The 16,555-nt window shown below is 45.8% G+C and overlaps 1 protein-coding gene across 15 annotated transcripts in view; it reads left to right on the forward strand.

Annotated features, from left to right (window-relative positions):
• vps13c (vacuolar protein sorting 13 homolog C) overlaps window positions 1-16,555 on the forward strand; it is a 112,745-nt gene that overhangs the window by 23,249 nt on the left and 72,941 nt on the right. For all 15 annotated transcript variants that reach the window (XM_061736650.1, XM_061736660.1, XM_061736668.1 and 12 more), the window contains 20 exons: window positions 323-497; window positions 614-676; window positions 750-879; window positions 2,231-2,331; window positions 2,415-2,557; window positions 3,173-3,365; window positions 4,267-4,381; window positions 4,780-4,916; window positions 6,044-6,176; window positions 6,252-6,369; window positions 6,457-6,589; window positions 8,933-9,005; window positions 9,834-9,934; window positions 10,013-10,166; window positions 10,592-10,671; window positions 10,760-10,819; window positions 11,748-11,898; window positions 11,993-12,109; window positions 13,902-14,005; window positions 15,028-15,195. In XM_061736650.1, coding sequence (XP_061592634.1) covers window positions 323-497; window positions 614-676; window positions 750-879; window positions 2,231-2,331; window positions 2,415-2,557; window positions 3,173-3,365; window positions 4,267-4,381; window positions 4,780-4,916; window positions 6,044-6,176; window positions 6,252-6,369; window positions 6,457-6,589; window positions 8,933-9,005; window positions 9,834-9,934; window positions 10,013-10,166; window positions 10,592-10,671; window positions 10,760-10,819; window positions 11,748-11,898; window positions 11,993-12,109; window positions 13,902-14,005; window positions 15,028-15,195 — 2,449 coding nt within the window. The remainder of the gene's footprint in view (window positions 1-322; window positions 498-613; window positions 677-749; window positions 880-2,230; window positions 2,332-2,414; window positions 2,558-3,172; window positions 3,366-4,266; window positions 4,382-4,779; window positions 4,917-6,043; window positions 6,177-6,251; window positions 6,370-6,456; window positions 6,590-8,932; window positions 9,006-9,833; window positions 9,935-10,012; window positions 10,167-10,591; window positions 10,672-10,759; window positions 10,820-11,747; window positions 11,899-11,992; window positions 12,110-13,901; window positions 14,006-15,027; window positions 15,196-16,555) is intronic.

Genomic DNA, 16,555 nt, shown 5'->3' on the forward strand with positions numbered 1-16,555 from the left:
CGAACGTAAACCACGCAGTGACGTAGCAAGTGGTGTCCCAATCACTAGGGAAGATTACAAGGCCCTACCCTAGTGGCTTCTTTTGTAGGGCTAGTGGTAGAAAGTAGGGTGAACATTGGGATTGGCCTTTAGTCCCAGAACTGATCCCTAAGGTGCAGCTCTATTCCTAGGATCAGTCTTAGTCTTAGGACTGATCCCTGAGTAACACCTCTAGCCCAAGTTCTATCATTCAACCTTTGTAGAACTGCTTGATTTGTCATTAGTGCACTAGTCCTGTACAAACGGTGTGTTAACTGGTGTCTGTTTTCCACCCCGGTGTCAGGTGGAAGTACGGCTTCAACAGCATCATGGAGGTCCACGTTCGCCGCTGCACTCACATGTGGTCCTGGTCCAACATCCAGCAGCACCGGCAGAACCTGCGGGCCTACAAGAGCGCTTACAAGAGCAAACTGATGAACCAGAACAAGCCGGCCCCAGACACGGAGCAGCAGGTCCAGGTGAGACCAGAGCAGACTCCTCTGTTCATGCTCCATGTTAATCCTGAGTCCTGGTTCAGTGAGAGAATCATCCGGACCTGTTCTCCCTCCCGTTCTGGTACCGTGTGTCCCTGCAGGGCCTGGAGAAGGTTCTGGATGTGTTCAACATCACTCTGGTGCGGCAGCAGGCTCTCATGGAGGTAATCAGAACAAAGTTGTTCCCAGTGTGTTGACGTGGCAGGTTCTGGTCTGACCACACGTGTCCTCCTGCAGGTGGTCCGGTCCGGGCAGAAGGTGAAGAAGGCGGGGGTCCAGAAGCAGGGAGGAGGATTCTTCAGCGGCTGGTTCGGGAGAAAGCCCAAGAAGGAGGACCAGGAGCTGGAGGAGAGCAAGGAGTTGGAGGGTAGGTGGTAGAGGGCTGCAGTGGGATTGGGTCCCGCGGGACCCAACACAAATCTGGCGGGAGCGGCGGTTTGAACTTTGCTGCAGGCTAAAAAAAACACTTGGGTGTCGTCTAGTGACAAGATGGAAATCAATGACGTGGAAAAGAGCCTCAAACAAGGTCTTTACTAAACAAAGACAAAGCAAGGCCAGTCAGATATTTGGAGAAACTGTGTTTAGTGTCTGTGGAGCATCTTGGAAGAGACGAGGGATTGGAACCAGCAGTGGGTCAGCAACAATGACTGCGTTTCATGCATCAATAACCCTTTTAAAACCCGAATATTGGCAATAACCCGAATTTACACAGCCATGTAAACACCAATAACCCCTTTGAATAACCTGAATTTTCTCATATTCCAGTTTTTAAAAACCCCAATATGACCCCTGGGTTACTCCTTTTAAAACCCCAATATTCAGTCATGTAAACGCCAAACGGAATATCCCCATCAAACGGAACAGGAATTTGTTTTCTGCACATGCTCTGTTCACAAGGAATCCTGGTCTTTTGAGTCCAGGAAGTTCTTATAAACACAGAGAAACACAAGACCAGGAGGAGACTAATCACTTCATAAATGTAATGAAGGATATGAACATTTCTGCATTTGTAGACGGTAGAAAGTACCGGGATAGAAGATTTACAAGAAGGTGAGAGAAAAGTTGCACGAAGCAGCATTTGTTTTTTTAATTTCGATACGGGAAGAAGAAGCGGAAATGACGGGAATTGCGTCATCACGTTCTCCGTGCGTCGCTGGTTTGATCCAGATATCCCAAATGATTAATTACCATGTAAACGGAATATTCCCAATGTTTCAGGAACCGGAATATTAGCAATAACCCCAATTTTGACTGCATGTAAACGTAGTCATTCTCTTCCTCCACAGCAATGTAATGGCCAAGTGATTAATTTGTTCAATCAATTTGTTTAATTCGTTAACTTTGTCTATTTTATGTTATTTATTAGTGTTATTTGAGCCACTCACAGCTACTCTCTGCTATAACTATAACCTCACTTTCAGTCAGGTGCCTATGAACTGTCAATCATCCATCAAGCTCCACAATGATCATGTTAACATTAAATCAGATAGATTTGTCTGGACATTTCTCTTGCGGGACGGGAGAAGACAAAAATCAATGCATCAGAGTTTTGTGGGAGCAGGCGGGAGTGGAACACACACACTGCAGGTGCAGGTGGTAATGGTCAGAAATTCAGCGGGAGCGGGATGAAGAAAACACTCAGGGTTCTTGTAGGTGGTGCTAAGTTGACTTGGAACCTTCAAACACATCCCCCTCTAAAACGGTTGTGCCGTCTCCAGGTTCGGGACTGGACCAGATCATGACGGTTGAGGAGAAAGAGAAGCTCTACACCGCCATCGGCTACAGCGGCAGCTCCCACAACCTGACTCTACCTGCACAGGTAACTAGCAGCCTGCTACTGTCTCTGGAGGACGTTAGACTCCGAACTGCCGGACATGTTTTCACGAGGCCTCTCTGTTTCAGTACGTGGCGATGGTCGTCACCTTCCAGCTGCTGAGGACGTCGGTGACGCTCCGAGAGCAGTACGACGTCCCAGAGATCCTCAAGATCCAGATGATCAACCTGAGCAGCAAGATCCACCAGAGACCCGGAGCCCAGGCTGTCAGGTGAGAGTCTTTATTTAAAAAAACAAACAGACCAGGGGCCTCATGTACAAAGAGTGTGTGGATTTCAACGTGAATCCGTGCGTGGAATTCGTGCGTACGCAAAACAAAATTCAGAAAACTGTGCGTACGCCCAAATCCACGCAGGTTCCTTTGAACATCACAATCAACGTGGATTTGAGCGCACATGCGGGAGCACAACACTCCTGATTGTGAGACTGTTGCAGCTCAACATTTCGAGAAAAAGTCGAAATTTTGACTTTTTCTCGAAATGTCGAAAAAAAAGTCGAAATGTCGAGATTAATGTTGAAGTACAATTACAAGAATAAAGTCGAAATTTCGGGAATAATGTCGAATTTTGCCTTTTTTTTCTCAACATTTCAACTTTATTCTCGACATTTCGACTTTTTTCTCGAAGTGCACAATGAAAAAAAAAAAAGCTTCCTCCTCTAAAATATTATTTTTATTTTTCTCCTGCCTGGCCCTTTCTGATTGTGATTGTGATATGCACATAAACCTGAGGGTGTTTGCCTGCGAGCTGAGCTGGTCTCTGGTCCTGCTAGTCTGTGATCCTACTGGTCTCTGATCCGGTCTCTGATCCGGTCTGTGGTCCTGCAGGCTGGAGCTGGTCCTGGAACACTGGTTCGTGACGGGCCTGCAGCAGCAGGGGGCCGTGCCCTCGCTCATCGCCTCGGTGGGCGACTCGTCGTCCTCTCTGCTCAGCGTGGTGTTTGAGCAGAACCCCAGAGACAGCTCCGCGGACCAGCTGCTCCGAGTCCAGTCCCAGCCCGTGGAGATGATCTACGATGCGGTAAATGCTAGAAAAAAACCTCCTTGCTTTTGGGGTGGGGCTCTGCCCTTATGAGTTGTTGAACGCGGCGACGGTGTCAGGGGGACTGATAAGAGGGGGAGCCAGGGAAGGCGTTGAAGATGGGGGGGGGGGGTTATCAGTAAGTGTGTGTGTGAGAGCGGTAAGTCTGTGAAAACTTCGCCCCAGAGCTGCTCCTTAGCCATTGTCCTTGATGTTATCAGACGGCCCGGTAAAGTTCTGAAAACAAGTCCACAGATGTTTTTGAGAGAGGGGGAGGGCTAGTGGGGGCATTCCACAGGGGAGTACATTCCACCAGGGAGATTGTGACTGGAGCAGCGGGCCAAGCTGCCCTGTCAAGGTCAGATTATAGAATCAACAATTGTATGAAAGAAAACCGGCAGACTCCAGTAATTTTCCTCTCTGGTTCCTAAATGGCGACTCCAAACAGACGAATTTGTGATCAATTCCCGCCAAGCCGAGCTTCCAACTTCTCCAAGGTCTTCTCCATCTTGCCAATGAGCTCAAAGGCCGCTGCCAGCCTGCGATTCTGTTCAAGAATCGATGACTTACGCGATTGTCGATAGGCCAGGAAAATCCCCACTCCAATTAGAAGAAATCCTGCTATCATAAATCTAATTATGAAGGCGTCTTCAACGTCCTCGACAGACAGAATCGCCAAGCACAACGGTTTCCAATGTTTCCAGGAATCCATTGTGTATCCAGCAAAAAATGTCCCATCAGGACAGGAGGGCTCCCTCACCCCCTGACTTCTCGTCGCAAAAATTTGGTCAATTGTGCTGAGAGACCAGTTAATCAATTCCATGATTGTAGAGTTTCGGAGGAGTGAAAATGAGAGGTGAAGTCAGATGTCAGTTTTAGTCACATGAATTGGGTTTTCCAGGTGACGGTTAACAGCTTGGTGGACTTCTTCAAGACGGAGAGAGGAGTGGACCTGGAGGTCCTGACGTCTGCAACGCTGTCCAAGCTGGAGGAGATCAAAGAGAAGACCTCCACAGGTAGGTCCAGGTACACTCTTCTCCAGGTAAATATCCAGGTATATCCAGGTAAATATCCAGGTAGATTCCAGGTAAATATCCAGGTAGACTCCAGGTAAATATCCAGGTAGACTCCAGGTAAATATCCAGGTAGACTCCAGGTAAATATCCTGGTAGACTCCATGTAAATATCCAGTTTTACTCAAGTTAGACTCCAGGTAGATTCCAGTTTGACTCCAGGTTAATATCCAGGGTAGACTCCAGGTATACTCCAGGTAAGCTGCAGACAGCTGCATCCTGGGGTCTTCCTTGAGTCCACCTGGAGCAGGTCCAATGTAGACCCGGATGGTTGATTGTGTTCCTGGATTGTGATCCGGTCTAGTGGGTCTAGTTTTCTTGATGAGTTGTTGTCTCTGCAGGTCTGTCTCACATCATTGAGACCAGGAAGGTCCTGGACCTGAGCGTGGACCTCAAACCCTCCTACCTGCTGGTGCCCATGTCGGGCTTCTACAGCGACTCGGCGGACCTGGTCATCGTGGACTTTGGTAGCCTCCAGGTGGGTGTAGGGGGGGTCGGAGGGGGGGGTCAGGTGACCTGAGGGAGTCCAGATTGTGGATCAGGACTCCTGCCTGTAGCGGGTCTCATTAAGATTTCGACGTCACCAGTTCTACTCACTGGTATCGTATCAATACTTATTGATATGTCTGTGTACGGGATGATGTAACGTGTAAAGACCTGTTGAGTTTCCATTGAGGTTGCCACTGCTGGTCTGTGACTCATAACCTACGGCGCCGACACCGATCTGACTCTGATCACCGATGACACCGATCTGAATCTGATCCAGTGGCGTAGGCAGAAATATTCTTTTGGGTGGGCCAGGACAAAAATGTGTGGGCCATGTTGTCCCAGAAAAAGCGGACTTGTAAAAACTTTTAAGCAGAAAACAAGACATACAGACAGATTAAAGGCAGTGTCAATTTGACTTTGTAATCTGCATTAAAAATGCATTATGACAGTTAAGGCTCAGTTATGGTTCTGCGTCAAAACGACGCCGTGCCTACGGCGTGTGGTTTTTGTACACGCAGAGGACACGCCGTCACCTGCGCCGTCAGTGACGTGCACCTCCCGAAAATTGTAACTACGCGTCGAGGAGACGCCGACCACACGCAGACCGAGAGGGCTGTGATTGGTTCGTTTGAAAGCGAAGCATTTCCGGTTTCCGGTTTGAATCAGTAGTGAACTTCCAGGGCTCTTTTCTTCGTTTATATGTGATTTTTTTTTTTTGTTTTTGTTTTTTGCACAATAGTTGTCCTTATTTCTTTGATTTACTGTGACCGGAAAAAGTCGGATAAACCATTCAGAAAAAGATCGCTAACTAGTGGCCGCGGGGGGTACTGCACCGCGACCAAATGGAGAGACGGAGAACTCTGAAGGGTTCAGCACGGCGTCACGGCTGCGGCGTGTGCTCTGCGTTGGTGTGACGCAGAACCATAACTCAGCCTTTAAACACAACATGCTCAACCAACAGAGCATGAAAACCCAGCGGTCTCCTCCCTCAGACACGCCAACACTAGCAGACAGCCCAGAGACCCAGGACTTTTCCGGGTTTTACACGACACATTCTCCACGCCAGCTTAGATTTCGTAGCAGATTGTGGGATTGAAAGCGGTTTTGTGTCTGCAGCTGCACAGCGTTGAGCAGAGCGCCTTCACCTCCTCCTCTGCGTCCTTCTCGTCCCTGGAGGAGATCATGGACCGAGCCTACGACAGGTACACCGTGGAGCTGAGGAAGGTTCAGTTGCTCTACAGCAAGTCAGGTACGGAAGCACAATGAATAACAAAGGTTCCCCACCAGACCTGGTTCATGTCTCAGACGAGTCGCACCTTTGCAGGTGAGGCCTGGAAGTCCGCTCGGCTGCAGGCTTCATCGGTCCAGCACATCCTCCAGCCCATGGACTTCACCCTCCAGCTGGCCAAGTGCATGGTGGAGAAGGATGCCAGGATGCCCAGGTGAGGCTCCAACCTGCTCAGTAGTCAGCATTTCTTGATGAATCCTTTTTTCATGTTTCTGAAAGCATTTTTCTGTTGACACGTCAGGTTTAAGGTGTCTGGCGAGCTGCCGCTGCTGCACGTTAAGATCTCAGACCAGAAGATCCAGAATGTTATGGAACTGGTCTACAGTATCCCCATCCCTGAGATGGACTCCTCCCCCAAGAAGCCCCCAGAGAAGGTAACCTATTAGAGGGTCTTTACTGTAGCAACACCATGATGGGAAAACCTCACCAGGTTTCTGCGGGACAGACAGCAGGTTTAGGAATGGAGGGACGTTGAGGAACATCCAGGGAAAGCTGGTTTGATGTTGGAAAGTTTATTTTAGAGCTTATCTTATAGATGAGAACTTCCAAGTGGGAAGGGAACAACTAGTTACTGGAGGGCCTTTGTGGAGCAACCAATGCAAAGACGCTGACCGGAAGGACCTTTATGGAGTGACCAACGCGAATACGCTGCCGAGAGGGACATTTGGGGAGTGACCAACGCAAAGAGGTGACGAGAGGGACCTTTGGGGAGTGACCAACGCAAAGAGGTGACGAGAAGGACCTTTGGGGACTGACCAATGCAAAGAGGTGACGAAAGGGACCTTTGTGGAGCAACCAACATGAAGACGCTGCTGAGAAGGACCTTTGAGGAGTGATCAACACGAAGACGCTGCTGAGAGGGACTTTTTTGTGGAGCGGCCAATGCGAAGAGGTGACGAGAGGGACCTTTGTGGAGCGACCAACGTGAAGACGCTGATGAGATGGACCCTTGTGGAGCGACCAATGCGAAGAGGTGGCGAGGGGGACCTTTGTGGAGTGACCAACATGAACACACTGACAAGAGGGACCTTTGTGGAGTGACCAACATGAACACACTGACAAGAGGGACCTTTGTGGAGTGACCAACATGAACACACTGACAAGAGGGACCTTTGTGGAGCGACTAACGCAAAGACGCTGCCAAGAAGGACCTTTGGGGAGTGACCCTCGCGAATACGCTGCCGATAGGGACATTTGTGGAGTAACCATCATGAAGAGGCTGACAAGGGGGACGTTTTGGGACTGACCAACGCGAAGACGCTGCTGAGAGGGACCTTTGGGGGGTGACCAACACGAAGACGCTGAGGAGATGGACCTTTGTGGAGCGACCGATGCAAAGAGGTGGCAAGAGGGACCTTTGTGGAGTTACCATCATGAAGAGGCTGACAAGAGGGACGTTTTGGGACTGACCAACGCAAAGACGCTGCCAAGAAGGACCTTTGGAGAGTGACCCTCGCGAATACGCTGCCGATAGGGACATTTGTGGAGTAACCATCATGAAGAGGCTGACAAGGGGGACATTTTGGGACTGACCAACGCAAAGATGCTGAGGAGATGGACCTTTTGCAGGGCGACCAACGCGGATACGCTGCCGAGAGGGACCTTTGGGGAGTGACCAACACAAAGACGCTGAGGAGATGGACCTTTGTGGAGCGACCGATGCAAAGAGGTGGCAAGAGGGACCTTTGTGGAGTTACCATCATGAAGAGGCTGACAAAAGGGACGTTTTGGGACTGACCAACGCGAAGACGCTGCTGAGAGGGACCTTTAGGGAGTGACCAACACGAAGTCACTGAGGAGATGGATTTTTTGCAGGGCAACCAACACGAAAGATTTTGCTGAGGGGGACCTTTGTGGAGTGACCAACATGAAGAGGCTGACAAGAGGGACCTTTGGGGAGTGACCAATGCAAAGACGCTGACAAGGGGTACCTTTGTAGTACCCGAAGACGCTGCAGAGAGGGACATTTGTGGAGTTACCAGCATGAAGAGGCTGACAAGAGGGACGTTTGTGGTGCGACCAACGCCAAGACGCTGCAGAGAGGGACCTTTGGGGAATGCTGGAGGGTTAGAAGTTTGAGAGCTGGTGGAGAAGAGACTGCTGTGGAGAGTGAAGCAAAAGGAAATGAGGACTCCTGGAGCAAATGGAGCTGCAGCAGGACTTCATCTGTGTTTCCGGTCCTCGGGACGGCTCGGTGTGAGGCAGGTTGGAGAAGTAAACCCACAACAGTCAGTCAGGTCAAGGAAGAATGGATGAAGAGAGATACACTGCTCTTACACCTCTACCGCTTTCTTCCATCTGGGTTACTCCAGCTCAGTTCCTTTCTTTGACCAGTCCAAGCTCTCTCTCGTCGCCCAGCTCTCCAGCAGTCCAGAGGAACCTTTGAACGGTCCTGGCCATGTGCTGCCGCTTCTGTAGACATGGATGTTGAGTCAGGACCAAACAAGGACTCCAGGGCTCCCAGGAACACCTTTTATCTGGTTTGGATTCCTCCACAGACCACAGCCCACAGCTGGGACAGGACAGAGCACAGAGCGGTTATCTTGGGAACGTTTCTAGCTGTTGGTTTAGGAAGGAAAGCGATGTGAACCCTATACAGCAGGAGTGCTCCATGCTCCTCGGTGGTGAGGAGGCATTTGGAAAGCGACAGGAGAGCCGCTCCAGTAGTCTCTGAGGGCTGATTTGACTTTGGTGTAATTGGGCGCCTCTTTCTGCAGACCTTGTCTTTGGCTGAGGCCAGACCCCGGACAGCCGGCCTTCACCCCGCCCTCCTCGGCTCTCTGGAAACAGGTCAGTCTTTCCTGCACCCCGACGCAGGAAATGGAACAGGGTCTAAACCAGGGGTCGGCAACCCGTGGCTCTAGAGCCGCATGCGGCTCTTTAGCGCCGCCCTAGTGGCTCCCTGGAGCTTTTTCAAAAATGTTTGACCTTTTTTTTCTTTTTTTTCCTTTTTTTTCTTTTTTTTCTTCTTTTTTTCCTTTTTTTCTCTTTTTCTTCTTATTTTTCTTTTTTTTTCCTTTTTTTCTTTTTTGTTCTTTTCTTCCTTTTTTTCTCTTTTTTTCTACCTTTTTCCTTTCCTTTTTAATCTCGACATTTTGACTTTTCTCTCGAAATTTTTACTTTTTTCTCGTCATTTCGACTTTTTTCTCAACATTTCGACTTTTTTCTCAACATTTCGGCTTTTTTCTCAACATTTTGACTTTTTTCTCAACATTTCGACTTTTCTCGACATTTCGACTTTTTTCTCAAGATTGTACTTCAACATTAATCTTGACATTTCGACTTTTTTCTTGACATTTCGCCCTTTTTCTCGACATTTACACTTTTTTCTCCAAGTGCATAATGAAAAAAGAATCTTCCCCCAGTTATAACTAATGCACATGTGTTGCCTTCATTCTAAGGCTGATACAAGACTTTTCATTTTTTGCAGCTCCAGACATATTTGTTTTTTGTGTTTTTGGTCCAATATGGCTCTAAAACATTTTGGGTTGCCGACCCCTGGGTTAAACATTGTGGAGATGTTCTCTGTCGAGGTTCCACCTGACTGTCGGTGTATGTAGTCCGTCTGTTGGACGCAGTGTTTAACTCGTCTGGTCTGTGATGTCATGACTGGCTCAGATTCAGATGAGGACGCCAGCGAGAAGTCGACGGATGAGGAGCATCAGAGCCTCACTCTGGAGGAACTCACTAACGTTCATTTCAAGTTTGAAGTCCGAGAGGTCAGTCCGCCTTCCTGCTCGGGGGTCGGGGAGTTGGGAGTGGTGCTGTGGTGTGTTCAGGTGCTGTGGTGTGTTCAGGTGCTGCTGGAGCTGACCAGGCAGGAGAACCAGGAGAAGACCATCCTGTCCTTCAGCGTCAGCCAGCTGGGAGCTGAAGGACAGATGAGGAGCTTCGACCTGAGCGTCACCTCGTACCTGCGACGGGTTGCTCTCGACTACTGCGACGTACCAGGTAAAGGGGTTGAAACCAGAGCTCAGAATTGCCAGATGTCATTGGCCCATTTTTCTTTATACTCAAAGAATAACATATGCTTCACATACTGAATATTACACTGCTGACCATTTATAAAAATATGTTGTAGATCAATTTCATTAAAAATAGCATTTATTCCCTGACACCAAGGATAGTTATGTGTTTTATCTCAATTAAAAACTTTTTTGGCTATTCTAGCCTCTGGCTATTGCATTACAATAGTGTAATCTGGAACTGATTAGAGCGTGAACAGCTTTCTCCAGGTCGTGACCATTTTAAAAAGATTTCACTTTGGCTAGGAGGCGTAACTGATAAAAACTTGTCCTAGATGCTTAAGGATCAATAATTGTCCGTATCTGAATCTGAAGGTGTGACGTTCCAGCGTGTGCTTGGATGTGTTTCAGGGGGCAGGGATCAGCCGCTACACCTGATCAGGTCCTCAGAGCAGCAGAGCTCCAACCTGCTGAAGGTGGAGTTCATCAAGGTGAAGCCTTCATTTCCTTCATTCACCTTCAAACACAGATGAGAACTATGTTGATACTGACCCAGAACCCGGTTGTGTGGTTGTGCAGGCCGACCCGAGCGGGCCCAGCTTCCAGACGCTCTTCAACAACACGGAGCAGATGCTGAAGGTGGGTGGAGGTGCAGGAGCTGCACGCTGCTGCAGCTCAGGACAGGTTCTCTCCACGATGGTCTGAGGAGAAACGTTCCTGGTGTGATGTTTACCGTATCGGCCCGAATATAAGACGGTATTTCTTTGCATTGAAATAAGACTGAAAAATTGGGGGTCGTCTTACATTCGGACACAACCTAGACATTATACCCATTCACAACGCTAGATGGCGCCAGAAAGCGAATGCTGAATTTAGGGCCAATCCCAATGTTCACCCTACTTTCTACCACTAGCCCTCACTCACTACCACTAGCCGAAAAACAATATATATCCCCCCTCACAAAAATAAGAAAAATAGAGAAATATATTTTCTCATCAACAAAGCATAGTTTACATAAACATATTTAAAATTTTTCAAGTAAACAAATAACATATTTGAACCATTTTCAGATTTTTTTCAGTTATTATATAGAGATATTGACAGATATTGTCTGAAAAATGGTTCAAATATGTTATTTTGTTATTTGAAAAATGTTTAATTTGTTTTGTTGATGAGAAAATAGGTTTCTCTATTTTTCTTATTTTTGTGAGGGGGATATATATAGTTTTTCGGCACTACCTTGTTCTCTATAGCTGATAGAACATGAATTACTCCTATGTGGGATCAATAAAGTTCTTATTTTTTGCCATCTAAGAAGATTAAATATATTATTTTTGGTGCCTAACTGTTTCCCAAGTATATTAGTGCGTGTGTGAATTATTAAATAAGACGTAAAACGTACATTTCTTTGTAGAAAGGCGCTTTATGAAAATAAGTCAATTTACTTGTATTAGTTTACAGCGCAGTCTTGAACATCCAATATGGCGGCGTCGTTGACGTACGTGTTCAGAGCTCGATGTGGTGTCTACGTATATATGTCTGTGAGCTGCTTCTGCTGCTGTTCCAGGTGGAGTTCTCCTCCCTGGACTTCCTGCTCCACAGCAAAGCTCTGCTGTCCACCATCAGCTTCCTGAGCAACGCCGTGCCGCCGCAGCTCAGCGCCCCCCGCAGCCAGGAGGCCGGGAAGAGGGCGGAGAGGGCGGGGCTGGCCCCGGCAGGTGCGTCCCGGCCGTCCCCCGGCCCGTACAGGTGCGTCTCAGGTGCGTCTGCAAGGCCCCGCTCCTGACAGGAAGTGTGCTCCCCTGTCTCCAGCGTCCAAAGGAGTTAAAGACGGCGACGTGTTCAGCTTCAAGCTCCAGGCCGTGCTGGGCTGCTTCCACGTGGAGGTGTGTGACGACCTCCGCTGCATCGCCGACATACGGGTCCAAGGTAAGACATGTTTATTTGCTGTTTATTTGTGTTTATTTGTGTAGACCAGGGGTCGGCAACGCGTGGCTCTAGAGCTGCATGTGGCTCTTTAGCGCCGCCCTAGTGGCTCGTGCAGTTTTTTCAAAAATGTTTGACCTTTTTTTCCTTTTTTCTCTTTTTTGTCTTTTTTTTCTTCTTATTTTCCTTTTTTCTTTTTTTTTCTTCTTTTCTTTCTTTCTCGAAATTTTGACTTTTTTCTCGAAATTTTGACTTTTTTTCTCAACATTTCGACTTTTTTTCTCGACATTTCGACTTTTTTCTCGAAATTTCTACTTTTTTCTCGACATTTCGACTTTTTTTTCGACATTTCGACTTTTTTCTCGAAGTGCATAATATGTAAAAAAGAGGATCTGCACACTTGGATCAATGCAAGTATCTTTTTTCTTTTTTTCCTTTTTTTTCTTCTTATTTTCCTTTTTTCTTTTTTTTCTTCTTTTCTTTCTTTCTAGAAATGTTGACTTTTTCCTCGACATTTCGACTTTTTTCTCAACATTTCAACTTTTCTCGACATTTCCACTTTTTTCTCGACATTTCCACTTTTTTCTCGAAGTGCATAATGAAAAGAAAAATCTTCCCCCGTTATAACTAATATAGAAACATGCAGCATGTGTTGCCTTCATTCTAAGGCTTATACAAGACTTTTAATTTTCTTAATTTTTTTTTGTGTTTTTGGTCCAATATGGCTCTTTCAACATTTTGGGTTGCCGACCCCTGGTGTAGAACAATTACACACAAGGTAATTCAAAGTGCTTTACATGAACATTAAAAGCGGCAAGACATAATTAAACAGTAAATAACAAATTTAAATTAAATAAAATGATAAGAAAAGAGGTAAAATAATAAAAAGCACAAGTTGTTAAAAAGTAAGGGCATTAGAGTCCAGCAGGTACATCTCATTCTTAAAATGGCAAGAATTATGTTTCTATACGGTCAAAATGTACAAAGACCGGGTCAAATACAGTAGTACAAAAGTACCGTGTGCCGATTCGTACGGAGAATTAAACCAGTTTGACAATTCTATGCCACACACTGCAAAAACTCAAAATCTTACCAGGAATATTTGTCTTATTTCTAGTTAAAATGTCTCATCTTCAGTCAAAAAAATCTCATTACACTTAAAACAAGAGTCATCACCAGAAAAATAACTTGTTATTTAACAATTTTCACCTTTTTCAAGTAAATTTTCACTTGAAATAAGTAGAAAAATCTGCCAGTGGGACAAGATTTATGTTCTTATTACAAGCAAAAAAATCTTGTTCCACTGGCAGATTTTTCTACTTATTTCAAGTGAAAATCTACTTGAAACAGGTGAAAATTGTTGTTTTTTCCAGTGATGAGTCTTGTTTTAAGTGTAATGAAATTTCATTGACTAAAAATGAGACATTTTAACTAGAAATAAGACAATAATTCTTGTTAAGATTTTGGGTTTTTGCAGTGCAATGCCTGTTTCCAGGTCTTATTTACGCTTGAATAACAAATAAAATGAAATAAAAGGAAGTTTTTTCCACCGGTGAGGAGCAGAATAACTGAACGCTGCCTCACCTTGCTTGGTTCTGGTTCTGGAACCACAACAAACCAGATCCAGATGAAGCTCAGGGGTCTGGGAGCTTCATAGGAACTAACAGATCCAGCATGGATTCTGGTCCAAGACCATTCAGGTCTTTGTAGACCAGCAGTAACATTTTAAAGGTAGAACCGGTTCTGGACAGATCTCAGTCCCTGCTGGTGCTGAATTGACTCTGATTTCCTCCAGGGATCGACGCCTCGGTGCTGGTGCAGGCCAAGGAGACGGAGGTGTTTGCTCGACTCAGGGACATCGTGGTGACAGACTCCAACCCCAACACCATCCACAGGAAGGTACAGTAGGTGCCGGGTCTCCAGGGGGGTCCGGGGAAGGGACGGCCTTTCTTGTTTCAGATACGTTCATTGGGAAACCAGTCAATAAACAGTGGAATGGACAGTCAGCAAACATGTTTCCTTTATTACAGAAATTAGAAAAAAAAAAAAAAAATGAAAGCTGCAAGCAGCGATGAACGGGCCCTCCACCCTTGTGCACGTTCAGGCTGCAGTGGAAGTGCTTAGAGCGAGGAACTCGTTGTTAAACGAGGCTCCAGCTCCGTTATCTGGAACTGGTTTGGATTTAAAAAGAGAGACGAGGAGCAAACATCATCTATTATGTGCAGAGTCTGCAAAAACAGAAGGAAATGGTTGTTACATTTTGATATAACGTTTGACTATTACGAAAAAAAATTGCAATAGTACCGTATCTAATTTGTGGGATGTTCCAACCACAGGTTAATTGTCACATTTTATTTATATTAGAAGAGTCATCACTGATAGGATTTTATTTTCAGTGAACTTTTATTTATTTGTCCTGTTTCTTTATTTATCAGGTTGTATTTTTTTCTACTTTGTGATTTTATAAGCTAAGAAAACTTGAAGGACAATGGTACTTTTTCTGTTTGCACTGTTATCCCACTGTTTAAGCCATGCAGTTTGAATAAATGTTGAATCTGTTCTTACATTTCAAACTTGTTTCATTTGAGTCATTACAGTTTTGCAGTACAGGTGTACTAATTTAATTGGTTTTTATTAATTCAATTTAATTGGTGTAGTTTAGTAGCATTTAGTATCTTTTAGAGCAGTGTTTTGGGGGCTCCAAAGACTGAATGTGGTGATAGATTTATAGTTACAAAGATGGAGTTGAATTGGTATTCTTTTTATCGTCATTTTTATCGTTATCGGGATAAATGCCAGAAATTATCGTGATACATTTTTTAGTCCATACCGCCCATCCCTAACGTTGATGGAGCATTCATGAATCTCCTAGTGACGGCCTTTCTGACCAACCTTTCCCTCCTCGTCCTCCTCCCCTGCAGGCCGTGTCCATCGTGGGTGAGGAGGTGTTCAGCTTCAAGCTCTCCCTGTTCCCGGCGGCGACGGAGGGCGAGGGCTACGGTGACATGTCCAAGGTGGACGGGAAGGTCACCCTGCGCCTGGGCTGCATCCAGATCGTCTACCTGCACAAGTTCCTCATGTCCCTCCTGGTCAGCAGCTGCACTCCGTCCACCAACACCCAAACACTCACCATGTTGCCGTGGAAACGTTGCAGGGACCCGTTTGCATCGCCGGTGCAGCAGCTGGCATCTGGGTACCATCCGTTGGGAGTTCCCAGAGTAAATGAGAGTCCCTCCATTAGAGATGCACCGATCAGGATGTTGAGGGCCGATCACCGATCTCCAAAAATCAGTATCTGCCGATCCCGATATTGCCGATCACCGATCACCGATCACAGCGTGAAATCCATAAATCCTTCAATATTGTTGTCTCATGTACCCAACACTGACATTGTATTATTAGGTATCAAAATTAGGAGATGAGAAAGTATCATGAATTGACTGTTTTATTGCAGGTTGATTTGCAATATTTCACTCTAGACCAGGGGTCGGCAACCCAAAATGTTGAAAGAGCCATATTGGACCAAAAACACAAAAAACAAATATGTCTGGAGCCGCAAAAAATGAAAAGCCTTGTATAAGCCTTAGAATGAAAGCAAATGGCAAAAGTCAAAATGTCGAGAAAAAAGTCGAAATGTTGAGAAAAAAGTCGAAATGTCGAGATTAATGTTGAAGGACAATTTCGAGAAAAAAGTCAAAATGTCGAGAAAAAAGTCGAAATGTCGAGATTAAAAAGGAAAGGCAAAAGGGAGAAAAAAAGAAGGAAAAAGAAAAAAAAAAAAGAAAAAAAGAAGGAAAAAAAAGAGAAAAATAGGAAAAAAAAGAGAAAAAAAGAAAAAGTTGAAATGTTGTGATTAATGTTGAAGTACAATCTCGAGAAAAAAGTTAAATGTCGAGAGAAATGTCGAGAGAAAAAAAGTCGAAATGTTGAGAAAAAAGTCGAAATGTTGAGAAAAAAGTCGAAATGTCGAGGAAATGTATTTTGAGTAAAATTGTTGGTCATCAACAGTCTTCTATCAACGTCATACGTCATCATGGATCACTTGTCAACAGAGCAGTAATCCTACAGCCTAAACATGAGCGGGAGTTAGAAACACAAAAGTGGAGCGATAAAACGCAAAGAAAAAGAAAAAAGTGAGCAAGAAAAAGCCAAATTGCCCAAGCTAGACGTATATTTTGTTGGCCCTAATCCTCCTCCTGTGGGAGATGAAGCTGACGTTGTTAGCAGAGATTCATCCCCGGGTCATGAGACGAGAGGCTCCATGTTCCGCTACTGATGACACATGATCAATACTGTTATGTACTGTTTCCCCTCCACGTGTTAATTCTAGCTGTTTTCTTTATACGGGTTAATGTGTAGATGGACCCCGGTGACTTGAGGGAGGCTGATGTCACTTCCTGTGTCCTTTGTCTATCTGTGTTCAGGAGTTGTGTGTTTCTTCTGCAGTCA

This window comes from Cololabis saira, chromosome 2 (genome assembly GCF_033807715.1).
Source record: "Cololabis saira isolate AMF1-May2022 chromosome 2, fColSai1.1, whole genome shotgun sequence".
NCBI lineage: Eukaryota > Metazoa > Chordata > Actinopteri > Beloniformes > Belonidae > Cololabis > Cololabis saira.